At 41.5% G+C, this 18,024-nt stretch overlaps 1 protein-coding gene across 3 annotated transcripts in view; it reads left to right on the top strand.

The window, feature by feature from the left end:
- CLYBL (citramalyl-CoA lyase) overlaps positions 1–18,024 on the top strand; it is a 205,543-nt gene that overhangs the window by 153,908 nt on the left and 33,611 nt on the right. For all 3 annotated transcript variants that reach the window (XM_010980249.3, XM_031466268.2, XM_010980250.3), the window contains exon 3: positions 16,638–16,826. In XM_010980249.3, the coding sequence (XP_010978551.1) occupies positions 16,638–16,826 (189 nt within the window). The remainder of the gene's footprint in view (positions 1–16,637; positions 16,827–18,024) is intronic.

Here is an 18,024-nt window from a genome sequence, read left to right as displayed (position 1 = left end):
AAGGGGAGGATGAATGCTGGGGCCATTAGCAGTCTCTGCCACACTCCTGTGCAACCACCATGTGATGCCTGCCCTTGAAGGCTTCTGGCAAATGCTAAGAGGCTGCTGGGTTCCTCTCCCCAAGTAGGCTTTTCTTCACCTGTGCCTTGAGGGCTGCTTGCCAGCAGGCAAGGCATTTGCGTGTGCCTTTAGGGGGAGGGTCCTCAACCATGACTGTCCGTCAGAATCACCAGAGGAGCCTTGAAAAATACCTAAGCCCCACCCAAACCAATCAAGGAAGCCAAATACCAAGAAGAGCAGAGAAATACAATGCTAAATACTTTGAAAGGTTCATCATATAGCTTCTTAACTATAAATGAAAAATGGATCTTAAAAACTACAAACTTTGGTTTATTTACTGATTTGCCCTCCTCCAAACCAACTAGTTTTAAGTTCTCAAAATCCCAGTGTTTTTATATCCATTAATGCTTCTTTTACGCAGTTTAAAGATTGGTAGGCATTATCTGTTCTTTGATTATGGATAAATAATTATGTATTAGTGTACTTATAAAGCTAAATAATACGTTTCAGCTAACTTTTAAAAACCTTATTCCATCTAAAATGACAAATTTTGAAAGCTTTTATGTTTAAAACAAAAGAACACTCAAAACATTAGCTATTTTGCACTTTTCTACCATTAAAATATTAGGCCAGCAGAATGTTATTATTTCTACCCAAAAAGGAAGTAATAAAGGCACATATTTCTACTATTGTAAGGAAGGGGTTCTCTTGAGACAACTGACCATAGCAGGCTATACAGAGAAGACAGAATGTCAAAGCCAGAAAAAAATTCAGGGCTCATCTTGCAGGTTTAGAAACCGAGGCCCCCAGACACCTCAGACTTTTATCTTGGGAATGCTGCCATTTGTGGCATATTTTCCCTGGCAGAGACAAGTGAGTTGCAAAATAATAATAAAAATAATAATCCTTAATACATGTGTTGCTTATCCTAGGAAGAAAGCTAAGCTTTTATGAAATCCAGTAATCTTCCACATTACTGTGTTATTAAACATTTAGCATTCTCAAAACCTTTTTGAAAAACTGAAAAACTGGTATCAAGAATGGCTGGATTTAAGAAGGCTGCAATGGAAGCCATGTTGTTAAGCACACTGAGTGGCTGAAAAGTTAGTCTAACATTATAATCAGCCAAAACTTTTTATCAGCCTTCTTATGAGTCTCCTGTGTGGCCAGCCAGTTGGAACATAATGCCGTCACAGGCTGGGCACAACACCCAGACGAAAAACAGTGGGAGGGCGTGTCATCCCCAAATCTGGGTATGTCCAGAGGAGGGCAACTCAGAAGTGAGAGGATGTTGAATCTGCATCATGCGCTTCCAGAGAGACAATTATTAGACCTAAGAGTGTTTGAAGACACAAGACTCAGGAAACATAATAACCATCCTCAGGTATCTGAAGAGCTGCCCAGTGGCCATGTTCACACAGAAGCAGAATAATAACCAACCAAGAGGACAGAAGGGGGTCCTGCCTAGACAGAGCTTCCTGGGGATATCTTTAAAGACCCCTCCCAACTCTTAGACTGAGTCTCTGTGTTTCTTACTCCAGGACCTGTAACTGATCATGTTCACAAAATATAAGAAAGAATCCACCAGACCTAAGGATGGGGCACGCTTCTTGCTGCAGGACCCTCACAGATGTGGAGGAAACAATGCTTCGTGTGTGCATGCATGTGTGGCAGGGGCAGGAAGCCGGGGAGACTAGACCCCCCATCTGACTCTCAAGTTAATCATACCAGTTTTAGTTCCCAGTTAGGACAGCTACTCTGTGCCCCATGCTATGCTAGGAACTCTGAGGGCTTCAAATCACGGTCTGACCCCAACGAGCTTATCTCATCTGTCTGGTTATGGAGACAAGACTAACATACCTAAGATGATCAGAGAAACCAGGAGATATTCTGGCACTTTTCCTTACAGTCATCATTCCTTCATTCTCCTCCCTAACCCTTGCTCTCCCTTCTTTAAAAAAAAAAAAAAAGAAGAAGAAGAAGAAATTAACTCACTGTATATAATTCACTACCTTACTCTTACTCACAACTACCTCCATTCAAAAAGTTGACATATGCATATAACCCGAAAAAAGATTAAAAAATTTTTGTTCTTTACTGCCTTCTTAGACAGCACCAAAAGTAGTGCTTGTTGCCAAAACATATTCCATGTGGCTTGAGAAACAACTTACGTGCAGTCCAAATTTAAATCTTTAAAATCATCCTCAGTCCTAAACCACAACAGCAGCAGATGGACAAAGGAAGAAAGGGAACGTGGTCATGTTTTTATACCAACAGTATCAATCCTTTCAGATTGCAGTGAGTCATTTGCCATCTGCAACCTATGGCCTTCCATTCCTGCCAAGGCACTGATTCAAGATTCCAGGTTTGGGGTTTCTAAATTGAAACAAAACACTCAGCAGGTTACTATTTGTGGTTTTTTTTTTTATCAAGTAATGGTGAGCACACTAGACTTACCTGCCCCCCTGAAGAATCCAGCAAACTGAAGCCCGTGGCGCCCATAAGAAAGTAGACTTCAGATATCTCAAGATCTGATTTCATACAAATGAAAGGTCTACAATTCAGTGGACAAGCTAGTTCCCATTGTCTGTGAGTGTATTGGCTTCTTTGAGGACTGTCCTCAGTGCAAGGAGACGAGCCCCCTGTGTCTTCCTTTCGTTTGGGCACTAGGGACACGAGAGGCATGAGATACCATCCCTGTCCTCACGTGGCTACAGTCCTGGAGTGCGGACGCCGGGTTATTGAAAACAGCTGAAGTTAGTATGAGCTCAGAACCAACCCCAAGTAGGTGGGCACCAGGATATGGGATTTAAATTTGTACAGCCCTTTTAAAAACAGCAATTTATTTTAGTATATGTGTTTGAATGAGCATGTATTTTTTTAATCTAACATTTATTAACCACTTATGTTATACCTTTTTTAATTCTCACTAATTCCTGAGTCAGGCACTTTTATTGTCCCCATTTTTCAGAGACTGTCCAGTCTCTTAGCCAATCATTAGCCCACTTGGGACTGAAACCTAGACTTGCTGGATTCAGAACCGGTTTAGAAGGAGGCTCTGAGAGTTGGAATTTCACAGCCATTCTTTTGGTGCCTAAATGAGCATGTGATTTGACTTTGCATTTGCACTTCTAGGATTTATCCTGAGGGAATATCCAGACAAGTGCTGTAAGCTGCATGTTTGGGGATATTCATTACAGCTTTGTGTATAGTCTTTTAGGTATCAGGGCAAATGTCACATCCTCAGAGAAGCTGCTTTGCCACCTCATCTCAAGCATCTTCCCCTCATTACTAAGTTCTGTTCTCTTACTAGATCTTTTCACAGCCTGCATTTATTTATTGGTTTACTTGCTTATTAGTTGTTTTCCTGACAGGAGCATAAGTTCTGTGTAGGCAGGGAGTTGTTATCTCCATCACCTAAAGTAGTACCTGGCACGTGACGAGTATTCAGTAAATATCTGTTGAATAAAATTAATTAATAGCAAAAAAAAATCAGGGAAAATTTACATCTTAATCATTAGAGGATTGATTAGATAAACTATGATATGTCCATGCAATAGAATACTCTGCATTCATTGCAAATGGTTATATAGATTATCCCCTACATAAAATGTTTCCTGCCTATTGTATGAAAAGGACAGATGGTATGAGGCACATGTCTATGATCCCCTTACCAGCCAGGGTTCCGGGTAGCCATCCACAGAATCTCCTCTACTGAGTGTAAGCAGAAAACGAATAGTTCATTATAGGCTATTGGGTAAATCATAGACTCTATAAGATACAAAGAGGAGTTCTGCAGACAGCGCACAAGACTGGGAGCCTGACATGTAAGTTCTTCCTCATCTTGACTGCTGACTAGCTGTGGGATAAGTTCAGTCTTATGACCCCCATGTTCTTCAGGCAAACGTGGATAATACCTGCCCTGTCTACACCTCAGCACTGCTGTGAGGACAAATGAGACATAAGCCCTTTGAACTGTGTGTACACGTACGTCATCGTTTTCGGGTGATTTTGAATGTCTGCGCACACAGACTTCATTCCAAAGCTATATCGCTCGGCATTCAAACACCACTGGTCCTCTCTATTAACTAACTCTACATACTGAGCATTAAATTGCCCTGTGGTAGTGGTCTGGACAAAAAGGCTGCTAATTCCAGCAGTTGTGTTTGCTAAGCTTGTCCTAAAATCATATTCTTGTGACCTCAGCCCCTCTCCCTGTAGGGCGATCTGTACGTCTGCTTTGGGCCCGTCCTTTTGACTAAGCTTGCCGTCTGTGGGGAGCTTGCTGTTCTCACCCCCAGGACTGCACTGTGCTGGCCACCAAGCTTGGCTTCTTCCCTCTGGGCCTTCCTCCGCCACCTTCATCATTGCTGTGAAGGCTGATACCTACAGCATCAGCATGCAAAGTCAGTGTCCACCAGGGCTTCATGCCTGGTTCAGCAGCTGACGAGGTATAGATCCAAGACTGGATTCAGTGAGTTTTTTAATTTCCTTGTAATTCTATTTTTTGTATATTCTGTTCACATATGAAAAAAAAAAAGCTTTGGTTTTCATTGCCTACCTGTTGTTAGAGGAAAAGAGCAGTGTGATATGACAGGGGATTTTAACAAGGTACAGATACCGTGAAGAAGAACCTCAGTGTTCCTGAAACCAGGTGTTTGTTGCAAGATAGGATGATTTTCCATTTCTTCTCTGTCCAGAAGCCTTTCCTGGCAGAACTTCTAGCCCATGAGACTTTTCATCTTCCTCTCACACAAAGACTGTGATTTGGTTCTGACGCATGGGTTAGAGAAGCTGCTGAGCGTCCACACAGTCTGTTATGTTAAATCACACCTGGTGTCTGCACAGAGAAGGCTCTGGCAAGCATCCTCGCCACTGGGACTGAGGCCTCTGACTCTGGCGCCAAAACATGACAGTGTTGCGGGGAGCCTTCCGAGAGCCTGGCTCACCGGCACGGCAAATTAACCTGCTTGCTCTCACGTTAAATGCTTTATGAAAATTTACTGGGCACAAAAAGCGGGAAGAAAACCCAAGTGGTTCCACAGTGAGCCTGCCTGGCACGGGCGAAGGAACGAAGCCGCGGAAAAAGTCTGTGTGAAGAGCTGGCAAGAGGAAAAGGTGTAAAATGCAATGAAGACCGAGTGTGGTGCCTGCCATTGCATTGTTTTGTTAGCATTTTCTCGAGGAAAACATTTAATTACAGAAGATCTGTGTCCGTGAGCTAGGGAAGAGGTCTCTGGGCTCTGCCAGTGTCTCCCCAGGACCTGTTTTCAGAGGAATTGTGGCCTATGCTGTGGCAGTCAGCAGAGAGGAGCCTCCAGGTGGCCGGGTCCTTGAGAAGGGCCCTTCTCCGTACCTAAACCTTAGTTCTCAAAGCGCAGAATCTGTCTTTTTAAAAATAGAATATTCTGATGGCCATCATTATCCTCCACTCTTCCATTTTACACATTATATTTTTCTTTTCTCTTCCTTGTTGATTTTACACTAAAAATGGATAAGGAATAAGGTGGGAAAGTTCTACCCTTTAAAATACCTGTACATTTGCCACCTAAAAGAAATGAGGTCTTCTTTTAATTACCGCTTTCTTTGAGAAATAATTAGGAAGCAAGACAAACAAGGCATGAAAAATAAATTAGCTCCTATAAAATGAGGCTATGAATGTATATTTGAGCGATAAATCAAAATACACAAAAGTGGAACCAACTGGTAATGTTGTGTGGGCAGTTTTAAAATTCCTTTGAGTTTGAAAGCCTCACCTACCTTAAAAAAGCATTTTGTGCTAAAAAATGATCTAGTTTAGTGTCCCGTAAGGACTACTTTTTTATGTTCTGTTTGTGCCATCACAGAGCTTATTCAGTGACCTGATTTCTTCATTCATGGCTGCTGGGAAGACTAATTAACATTAAGGAATAGAAAGAATCCTGTTTGGGATGCTCTCTGCCATGGGTAAAAGCTTCCTGCCCAGAGTAGAAGTCAAGGCCTTGAGCCTTCCGCTAGCTCAGGTCCCTGTCAGCTTGGTTTGCTTAATTGCAGGGCTGTTTGTGCCTTATCATTAGACATGTATACTCTGTCTGTAAGCTTTTATAACCTCCTACTTATGGAGACAAGATTCTTTGTGTCAGCACCTTAACGAAGTGTTGTTGAAGCACTTGGCACACAGACAGGAATTTCCCAGCAGCACCGTGGGCGCAGCCCAACTCCTTCATAACCTACCTTAGCGCAGCCTCGGAGAGAAGCAGCCCGACTTGCCTCCAAAATTTGGTGATGGGCAGGGAAACAAACGTTTTCCTCCATAGAAGCAAAGAAGCTTTGGCTTTTTTTAAAAAAAGAAAAACTGGTTCTTGATACAATAAGGGGACCATTTGAATCCGTTTCTGGCAGTATATCTCACCACTGGTGTGAGAGGTAACGGAAGTAAATCATCAGCCAAAATATGTTGAGAGCTTCCCAGTAAAACGTCTCAGGCCAGGACAGGTGACACGGCTGATACCTGATGGGTATCTGGAACCGTGGCAAGGCTGCCTCATTACATTATGAACCAGTCACTCCTGATTTACTGTTAAAGAAGCATGAAAGGCCCGTGGCCCTGCCTGCGTGGGTGAATCCATGACGCCTGTGGCACATGGCAGCGTTTTTATCCTTATAATGAAGAAAGGTAAGTGCAGAGTTCTTTGATGACACAGTTCCCTTTTGCTTGTTTACTTTTATTCTCCCACGCAGACTGCAACCCAGCGGGAGGGCTTTTAAACCAAAACAGTTAATTACTCCTCGAACCCTGGAGAAGTCGCCAGACACAAATAGAGCAAGCCAAGGGGGAGAGGGCAGCTTTGCTTGGGGCTGTGCTTTGCACCAGGTGGGAAGGGAGCCACCTTCACCCTGTCAGAGGGCCAGGGCGCAGGGACCTAGGTGGGCCAGCCGTCCCATTCTGTGTGGACTTTCTGTTTCGCTTTCAGGGTACGGTGCTATGAATCCCACAGGTCTGACACTTGCGTACAAACACCCGCTCCAAAGACAAAAAGAGTAACTCTGAGACTGGAGGCCCTCTTGCGATAAAAGCTTGTGCTCCAGGGATGGGGAAGTTGCCCGTGGCCAGGACGGGCCCAAGCAGGGACCTTCTCCACTTAGTGCTCGAGGGGCTGTGGGGTGGACCTTCCCCCTTTCCAGGCCTGAGCACCAGGCAGCTTCCACTGTGGAAGCTACTTCCTCATCTGAACTGTGATCCTTGTCCCACCTCCCCCATCACCCTGTCCTTCCCCAAAGGAACAGGGCCTCAGCCCTCGTATTCCTAAACCATGGGCTCATCCCTGCTTGCTTGGGAATCTCCTGTCTTTCTTTCCATCTCCTCACGCCAGCACCTTCCCTCCCTAACCTCATATGATCATCTGCCTTTTCATTCACTCACTGTTCCTGCCCCTGCCCTTTACCCGCTCTCTGCTGGGTGCTCCCCCCTCCTCAGTGCACCTATTGAAACCCTCACCTCTTCTGCCTCCCGTCTCAGCCTGAGGTGCTCCCTTCTGCCTCTGAGTCCCATGGCCCTATTGTCTGTTCCACTGCCTGGACCTGTTATTTCACTTCTCATTCTGTGGGCCTTTCAGTGCCGCAACTAGATGATACTTTCCTCTGTTGATGCATGTATCAGTACAGGGTGATTTATGTATCTTTCCCTACCCCCCATACCTGTCCCTGGCACTGAGCTCAGTGGATAGCATGTGATTGATCTCTCTCCTTCTCATTAAAAAATTTTAATTACACCAGACCAGGGACATCAGGCAGAATGTAAGAATAGTATTCAGGAAATTTTCTTTTCATAATCACAAACACTTTTTTTTTTAAAGGACAAATCCTATCAGGTATCTAAATGTTTTCAAGTACCTGGTGGTTTGGCCTCAAGTACATAGAACAGCTAATGAGTGATGACATTGTTCAGTTTTCCTCTGGATCCTCCCCATTATGTAGACATGGCTAACGGCCCCCTCAGAAGAGAGCATGCCAGAACACCCCATTCCTCACTCAGATTGTCTCACTTGGAGCAAATCTCATGCCTGTGCCTCTGGCACCCTGCTAGAAAACAGAAATAACTTTGCCCTTCTGAGGCTGAGAACAAGCAATGAGTGAGAACAAAGGAAATAATTAGCAGAAAGAGCCATGAACTTGCAGACTCCAGAGGTCCAGTCAAATCTGAGCCTGGTGGTGGCTATTGGCATTGAGAAAGGCTACACAAGCTTTAGTAAGCAAATACTTTGTCTTTTTAAAGAGTTGTGTGCAAAGTGTACCTCAAAGCCCCACTATGAAGTCATAAAATTAACAAGAAATGCAAAAACCACATGTAGCTATGCCCACACAGGAAATCTTCTCAGGACTAGCTCCACGTTTTCCTATAGGTTTGGGTTTGAGGTCCCTCAGAGGCTCATGGGGAAGTCTTGCAAGGTCCTAAAAACAAACAAACAAACAAAAGCATACATAAGGCCTGTCACGTACAGTTGAGGAAAATCCAGCAGTAGCAGGTGGGGAAACGGGTGAAAGAGGAAGGTGGTAGATGGGACTGTGGCAACAGGAGAGCCCAACACCAGCCACTCCCCAGCGGGGGCTAGGGCAGAGCCGTGTGAAGAGGCTGATGGCAGTAAGCCCATTCTTTTCTCTTGACTTTTCTCTTCCCAGGGAATTTTCATTGTATTTTGTTGAGAGATGAAGACTGAAACCACAAAATAAAAATATCACAAGCCTCCTGACTTCACACCGTATACAAATGTGTAGACCCAAAATATATCAAGGACCTAAATGTTAGAGTTAAAACTGTAGAACTATTAGAGGAAGACATGGGTGTAAATCTTCATGCCTTTGGATTAGGCAGGGATCTCAAAATGATAACAAAAGCACAAACTATAAAAGAAAAAATAGATAAATTGGACTTCAGCAAAATTATAACTTTTGTGTATCATAGAAAGTGAAATGACATCTCTTAAGAAAGTGAAATGACAACCTGCAGAATAGAAGGTACTTGTGAATCATATCTGATAAGGATTTAATATGTAGAATATATAAAGAACACTCATAATCCAACAACAAAAAGACAAACAGCCCATTTTTTTCCAACGGGCAGAGGACTAGAATAGACATTTCTCCAAAGACAGTATAGATGGTCCCTGACTTATAGTGGTTCAACTTTATGACAGTACAAAAGCAATACACATTCAGTAGAAACTGTACTTTGAATTTTGGGTTTTTTTTTTTCTATTGAAGTGTATCAATTTACAATTTGTTAATTTCTGGTATATAGCATAGTAATTCAGTTATACACACACACACACACACACACACACATATATATATATATATATGTATATAAAAATATATAAATTCCTTTTCATTATAGGCTGTTACAAGATATTAAATATAGTTTCCTGTGCTATACAGTAGAACCTTATTATTTATCTATTTAAATATAGTAGTTAGTATCTGCAAATCCTGAACTCCCAATTTATCCTTCCTTATCACCCCGTAAACATAAATTTGTTTTCTATGTCTGTGAGTCTCTCTATTTTGTAAATAAGTTCATTTGTGTCCTTTTTTTTAGATTCCATATGTAAGTGATATCATATGGTATTTTTCTTTCTCTTTCTGGCTTACTTCACTTAGTACGACGATCTCTAGGTCCATCCATGTTGCTGCAAATGGCAGTATTTTATTCTTTTTTATGGCTGAGTAGTATTCCGTTGTATAAATATACCACAACTTTTTTATCCAGTCATCTGTTGATGTACATTTAGGTTGCTTCTATGTCTTGGCTATTGTAAATAGTGCTGCTGTGAACACTGGGGTGCATGTATCTTTTTGAATTATAATTTCCTTGAGATATATGCCCAGGAGTGGGATTGCTGCATAATTTGAATTTTGATTTTTTCCTGGTCTAGTGATATGTGATCCCATCCTCTCTCATGATGCTGGGCAGTGACAGTGAGCCATAGTTCCCAGTCAGCAACATGATCACAAGGGTCAACAGTTGATTCAGTTGCAAACTCTCTCTGCTCAAACATTCACTGACTGAAAGTTTTTCACTTTCAGTACAATACTTAGCAAATTACATGATATATTCATGTTTAGATGATTTTGCCCGATTATAAGCTAATTTAAGTGTTCAGAGCACATTTAAAGTAGGTTAGACTGAGTTATGATGTTCAGTAGGTTAGGTGTATTAAACACATTCTCAACTTACGATATTTTTCAGCTTATGTTGCGTTTATCAGGACGTGACTCCATCGTAAGTCTAGGAGAAATGCAAAGCAAAATCCCAATGACATACCATATCACACCCACTGGGATGGCTACTGTCAAAAATAAACGAAGGAAAAAGTAATGTGTTGGCAAGGGTGTAGAGAAATTTGAAACTCTGATACATTGCTGATGGGACTGTAAAATGGTGCAACCATTGTGGAAAACAGTTTGGCAGATCCTTAAAAAGCTGAACATAGAGTTACTATATGCCCAGCAATTCTTTCTGCTGGGTATATACCTCCCAAAATTGAAAACAGAAACTCAAAGAGCTGCTTGTACACCAGCACATCCTGAGCCTTCTTAGTCCTTTGAATGAAAGTTGATTTGGCATTTTGATAAACCTGTGTTTTAAAGGATCTTCCATGATTAACACATCAGAAACTTGCTGTACCGAGTCTACAGTTTCAGAGCAAACAGAGTGCCGGGGATATAATCCTTTGTTGAGTGAAATCAGTAAATGAATTTTCTTTCTCTTTGTTTATTGTAATCAAATACATATAACAGAAAATTCACTGTCTTAACCATTTTAAGTATATCATTAAGTGGTTATTGAATACATTCACACTGTTGTCCAACCATTATCTATTCCCATAACTCTTTTCATTTTGTAAAACTGAAATCCTATACCCATTAAACAATAACTCCCACCCTCCTCCCCCCAGCCCCTGGCCACCACCACTACACTTTCTATCTCTATGATTTTGGCTACTCTTAAGCACCTCGTATTAAGTGGAATCAAACAGTACTTGTCTTTTTGTGACTGGCTTATTTCACTTAGCATAATGTCTTCAGAGTTTATCCATGTTGAAGCATGTGTCAGGATTTCCTTTTTAAAGTTGAATAATATTCCATTGTACGTATTTAACACATCTTGTTTATCCATTCTTCTGTCAGTGGACACTTGGATTGCTTCCAGGTTTTAGCTATTGTGAAAAGTGCTGCTGTAAACATGGGTGTACAAATAATCTCTTCAAGACCTGCTTTCGCTGCTTTTGGGTACATATCCGGAAGTGGAATTGCAGTATCACATGCTAATTCTATTTTTAATTTTTTGAGAAACCACCATACTATTTTCTATAGTGCCTATACCATTTTACATTTCTACCAATAGTGCACAAAAGTTTTTTTTTGTGCGTGTTTTTTTGTTTGTTTGTTTTTTTGATGGTAGCCATCCTAATGGGTGTGAAGTGTTATCTCGTTGAGGTTTTAATTTGCATTTCTCTAGTGATCAATAATATTGAGCATCTTTTCATGTGCTTATTGGCCATTTGTACATCTTCTTTGGAAAAATGTCTGTTCAAGTCCTTTGCCCATTTTTGAATTGTGTTGTTTGTTTTGTTGTTGTTGAGGTTTAGGAGTTCTGTATATATTCAGAATATATGTTCCTTTGTCAGATATATGATTTGCAAATATTCTCTCCCATCCTGTGGTTTGCCTTCTTACTCTCTTGATAGTGCTTTTTGATGCACAACATTTAAAATTTTTCATGAAATCAAATTTATTTATTTTTGTTATTGTTGTTACCTGTGCTTTTGGTATTATCAGTGAATGAAATTTTAAACCAGTTAACTCATGGTGTGTTCAATATTGCTATAGATTTTCTTTTTTCAAAAATAGGCAAGCCTTAATCTTTTTTAATGTGGGAAAAACAATGGGATACAAAACTTAACACTATCACCTTACCTAAAGAAACACTATCAGATTGTAAAAATCAATGAGAATTTGTCTTCTTTTCTAATGCAGTCACTACAACAGTCTCTGTGATTAGAATACATTTTTATACATTTGTAAGAAGAATATACTAATATACTAGTGATAACATGTTTATGACACAGGCACTTCTGTTTTTTAATAGAAATGTATAAAGAGAAGTTATATGAAAAAGGAGATCCTTAAATGGAACAATTCATCAGAATTTTTTATCTTAAACCAAATGATCCCAAAATTTTCAAAAAACACTTTTCGTATAGGTGTTCGTATCAAAGACTTATGCCCCAGATTTGATCCACTCCATGCCTATGACATTTTACATAAAATGATTACATAATTACATAAAATGGAAGGGGAATGAGATGGACAGATTCAGAAATGACAGAATTCACTAGTGTTTTTGAATATGTGGCATGGCGATTTGCCTTTTGTAGGATGAAACTATTAATTGCTCACTTTTAAAAATCACAGAAGTTATGCATCTCCCTAGAGCCTAGAAAGTCTTTCGTATTTCTTAATTACCAAGTCTCTTTTCGGCGGCATGGCTTTCTCACTGCTCCTGTTGCATCCAGGGTCGTCTTTGCAATTTCCTCTGAAAACAACTGTATATTAACATACAAAGTTTGGGGGGCGGGGGTGGAGGAAGAGAAAGGTGTTAATTCAGATGTTATGAAACTGTAATAATGCTATTATTTAAGGCACTTATTTGGGTATGTTTATACTTTGTAGTTTCATAAATAAGCCCAAGGGGCTCCTCCTGGTTGTCACAATCCTCCTTGAATCTCGTGTCCTGTCTGTCTCTTCCTATCCGACAGTAGAATTGATGCTGCTCTAATCCCTGGAAGTTTGGAACTAATGAACTGACTGCTGAGCTGCCGCCACGGAGCTTGGTCCCAAACTATACTGTACTTCACACTCGATTTATTCTCCAGATGGCGAGACTGTGCCGCCCCGCCGCGAGGGACCACCTCTTCCAGTGGAGTGTAAAAGCGGACGGATGTTGTTTTCTTTGCAGATTTGATCATTCTGAGCTAGAAACTTGTGAGGATGATTAGTTATTAGCTTTAATGGGTGCCAATTGAACCAACTGCACGCATATTTTCTCCTTTAATTTCGGAGTCTGCAGGTCTTGGTGATGGTTGATTTATCCGCTTTCTTACGTCAGCAGAGCGTGTCCCTTCCCCAGGTGATAAGAACCCCATCTCTGAAATCATAGCACGCCTTGGTTCCTGGCCCAGACAGAGTCACATAATACGGTGGCTTATGTATAAGGACAAGTTTATTAGCCACTGGTCCACTGCACTGAGCCGCCCATGGCACGAAATATCGATTGAATGTGGGAACTTTGGTAACACCACCATTTAAACCAGGGCCTGGGAAGATTCCAATTCGTGCCAACTTTCTTTGTGACCTCTGCAAAACCCGCCTCTGGAATCAAACATTAGAACACACGATGGTATTTAGTCTCCGCAAAAAATCTAATGTAACTGTCGATGAAGCTCTTTAATTTCATTGTTCCCTCTTTCAGGTTGTCAGATCTTAGGAGGACAAGTTCATTCTGTACTGAGAAATGCTTACCAAGGCCATCCTGTAGTGTTAATGCGTCTAGAATGCAGTTTCTCTAAACCTCATTTTAAACAACCCATTTTGCGACCAGAATGTAAGAGACCCACCCCCCCCCAAAAAAGAGTCGTTTTTCAGTGGCCTCTTTTTGCTTTCATTTCCTTTTCCTTCTTTCTCCAGGGATTACTTACCTCCCAATAATCTCAGCAGATCACCTGGGTAGCCCTTCTGAGAAGGTGGTGTCTGCCAGGCTGAGTCTCACTAATCCCCCTAATGAGATGGAAATTGGAGGGATGGTCAGGACCAAACAGCAGCCAGAGAAAAAGAGATTGAAAGAGTGAAGGGAGTGAGGTGATGGAGATGAGAGCGATGTAAGAGAGACGGTAGCAAGAAATAAGGTACGTGTTAGAGAGAGGGAGACAGAACAGCATGAACAGAATTTCTTTCTTCTCACAACTGGTGGACTGTGGCTCTCTCTAGCTGAACACTCAGAACTAAACTTAATTGTTCTTAGAAACTGCCTTCCTCTCACCCAACAGATGGTATGGGTGTGTGTGCTAGCACAGTAACATATTTCACCATTAAAATATCAAAAAGAAAAAAAAAATCAACATTCTTGTTGGTTGGTGTAAATTCATTGAAGTTGTTGGATATTTGGGGAGACAGAGCAGAGGGATGCACACTTGGTTTGTGTAAATTGCCACAAGCAACAGCCTGTTAGTAAGAGTGTTGTATGGCAATATACTTCCAAAGCCGTCATCTTTTTTTGGAAAGGTACAGAATGATGAAGTGGAAAGAGCTTGGTTTTAATTCTGAGCCAGAAAGAGAAAAAAAAAAAGTCTAATAAAATGCTGAGTATTCACTGCTCATTATTATAACATTAAAAGTACTAATCAGATTATGCCTGAAGTTGGAATGGGGTCCTTCATTTGCAGCCAATTTCACAAGGGCTAAATTTTACTAAGTAAACCAGAATGTGCTGAAACCATGGTAATCTGACTTCAGATAAAAATCACAAACAGGTTTAGAACATGAGCTTTGAACAAACAGTCCCCTCCAAATCCAAGTGAAACAGCAAAACAGCTTAGAGGTCAGATTTTGTTTGACACCAACATTAACAGTTTAGGAAGTTGATGTTGCCAGGGATCCTGTGTCCTTGAGCGCACATGCAGATTAAACTGCAGGATGGAAATGATGGTTCAAATAACTCAAGTTTTAAAATGTACTTCCGCCTAAACGATCTAGTTAGTTCCCTTCCGTTTTCCATTCACTTTGTCCCAGTAGACCCCTTTACAAGCCCGACCTGCTCTTGAAAGCGACCCTGGAAGTCGCAACATTTCCAAGCTGGAGCCATCCCGAGTTTGTGGCTGTGCTTCACTACACGGAGCATAGCGCATCCTAGGTTCTCTGAGGCCGTGGATCTAAATTTACATAGGAAGCATCCTTGGAATCATGCTATTGAGCTGGCTTCTGCTCTTCACCTTCCGGATTTTCCTATTTAGTGATCATAGCAAGAGGGCATGATAGAGCAAGTGGATGCGTTTTATCGCAGTGGAACGGCCCACAGCACGGTGTAGGACCAAGCCACTGGCTGCTGCATCCTCCCTCCGTTGAGCTAGTGTGAGCCCTCTCTTGCTGTTGTCTAAGCCTGGCCTAATTATTGGCAGTCAGAACTCAGTGAGTTAGGATTCCGCAGAGCTGTCTTAAACTGCTCCTACACCGGTACTCTGCTTCCATCTGACCTGACAGCTCTAAGCTGGTTTCCTCACACCGTCTAACTCAGACCACATTTGGAGGCCTTCCCTGCTTCCACCCGGTCATAGACCTACATCCGTCTGGTTTAAATCTACTGTCCTGGCTCGTCTCCTTGATTGGACTTAGTCTCAATATTGGCTTAAATGATTCTTTTTCCTCCCTGCTTTGGTTTGCTATTTTCCTAAGTAAGTATTGCTGTTCAAATGGCTGTACATTGTTAGGACTTTTTTTTTTTTTTTCCAAACCACTTCATCAGCAGTGAGAAGCTTTAAAGTTTTATTAGTATCATAAAAACCCTTCCCAAATGAAACTACTTTTGATAAGTGTTCATTCTGACAATGAGAATTTGTTGAGGGCTATTGGCAAGTTGGAGGAATTTGTTTTTGAAACTGAAATTGGCAGGAAGTAATGACCCCAAGTGCTTTCTTTCTCCCAATTCCAGCCCCCCCGCCCCCTCAGTGCACTCCCCTCTCCCCACCCCCTGCCCTACCTTCATCCCCAGCTCAGAGCCAATAAATTACATGTTTGGTTTCATACAGTTTCTCTGGGGATAATTCAAATACTAAAGCAGACTTTCAGCGTTTCAGCTTTTCTTAACTGTGGAGCAAAGACTGTCAAATCAAAGAAAAAAATGTATTTGTCTACCACTTCATGAAGGGATTTCTTGGTGGTATTATTGCCTTCCATCTGAATAAGTCAGAGCTTTGTTGTAGTGTGGAGTGTCATTTCCTGTGAGCGCATTCTTAATTGAATGTCAAGATTCAACTCAGTTGCAAAAAGAATTTTTTAAGTGAATAAAAAAGCAAGAAGCATGTGGAAAGAGAAAAACAAATCCTTGTATTTTTTCCCTAATGTGAATATGCTGGCAGTCAAGACCACCATTATCCGTATGTTATCTGGTTTCCTGTATTTATTAAATGAGAAAATAAAGGTAAAGCACTTGGCACCATGTCTGGTGCTTAGTAAATGCTCAGTAAATGTCACCTATTCTTTATTTTACCCTTTCAATTAGGAAGTAATGCTAATGACCGAGATTCACCAACATGCATTATAGTGGTGTTCATCTCACTGTCGTCACCTTGAATCAAGTCTAGAAATCAATTACTTGCCCATCAGATTGGATGACTCATTTCAAATGCCACTCATTTGGTGGACATAATAGATACAGTAATGGTGCTCAGACTCTGAATCCACAGAGCAGTTTCATGGATGGTTTGATTGTGTTTTCTATCAATGATAAAAAAAACTTAGGAGATATGTTTTATCTACACTTATAGAATGAAGCTCGATTGAGAATAGTAAAAACTCTCGAAGACTTTGATCTGGGCGCAACTGAAAAATGTGTGAGAATCAACTCAGTGTCCAGTGGTCTGGCCGAAAAAGATCTGGAGGCCCTCCTGCAGTCCCGGGTCCTGCCTTCCAGCCTCATGCTCCCGAAGGTGGAAGGTCCTGAAGAAATCCAGTGGGTGAGTAGCTCGTGCTTTGCTTTCATTAAAGACTTGGGGATGGCTAAGAAGGAGTAGCAGAAACAAAGGCTTTGGATGTTGCAGGTTTTGAAAATGCATACACAGAGCAGAGAGGAAGGGAACTGAGCAAAAGAAGTGGGCCCCAAAGAACATTTCCTTCACACAAGGAGAACCTGGTGTTGCCCTCAGTGTTCAGTGGAACAGCTCTTTACTGAAATGATGCTTCTGTTGCCCAAACAGATCTGTGGTTTAGACAGAACAGCCTCCTCCAGAGCAACCTCTGGAAACCAGCTTACCCGAGACTACACTGGCCAGGCCCTAACCCTCCACCTGGAAGAGCAGCGATGTGCTTGGCTCTTAAGCAGATTCATTTGAAGTCATCACAGACAGCAAAAACGCATTAGCCACAAAGGGAAAAATGAACCTAGAAGAGGAGAGGAAAAGGTCACTCCTTAGGGCAACTAGAGGAAGAGACAGGAAGCTTTTAACTAGTGGTTTTAATTAGCGCAGGTATTATTTCCTGAACAGTTTTCTAGTTCGTCCTTTTTAAATTGCTGACAGGTGTGTTTGTTTCATGACAGACTTTTCAGCCAATAAAACCCTGGCATGTCAAATTACTTAAGAAAACTTTGAAATGGGCCTAATTCTACTATGATTATTTTAATTGTTAAAGGGGGGTTGTGGACCCGACGGGAGGCTAGGTTTTATTTAGGGGTTACTATGATTCTGCAGATCTCGGCTGAATAAAATACAGTTCCATTGTGCCACTCCAGGGCAGGGGGCCCAGGACACCCAGGTGCTGGAAGGCTGGGAAAGGTGGTGATTTTGATGCCACATCTGGGGTGATGTCTAAGGCTGTGGCTTCAACTGAAGTGATACACTGAGTACTAGTTGTGGTACCCAAGGAAACTGCTCACTTTTTTCATGCATGTAGATATGTTAGATCTGTGCTCTCCAGTGCCTGGCTTCCTAACACATTTGGCTACTGAGCACTTGAGATGTGGCAAGTCCAAATTGAGATGTGTTGTAAGTGTAAGATACACATGAAGCTTCGAAGACTTCATAGCACCTCCACCCCTAAAAAAAGGATGTAAATTATCTCCACAATTTTTATGTTGGTTACATGCTGAAATGATAATATTTCAGATCTATTGGGTTAAATAAACCTATTATTAAAATTGAATTCACCTGTTTCATC

This window comes from Camelus dromedarius, chromosome 13, assembly GCF_036321535.1.
Source record: "Camelus dromedarius isolate mCamDro1 chromosome 13, mCamDro1.pat, whole genome shotgun sequence".
NCBI lineage: Eukaryota > Metazoa > Chordata > Mammalia > Artiodactyla > Camelidae > Camelus > Camelus dromedarius.
The sequence above is the reverse complement of the archived record's forward strand: the minus strand, read 5'-3'. Positions and strand labels throughout refer to the sequence as shown.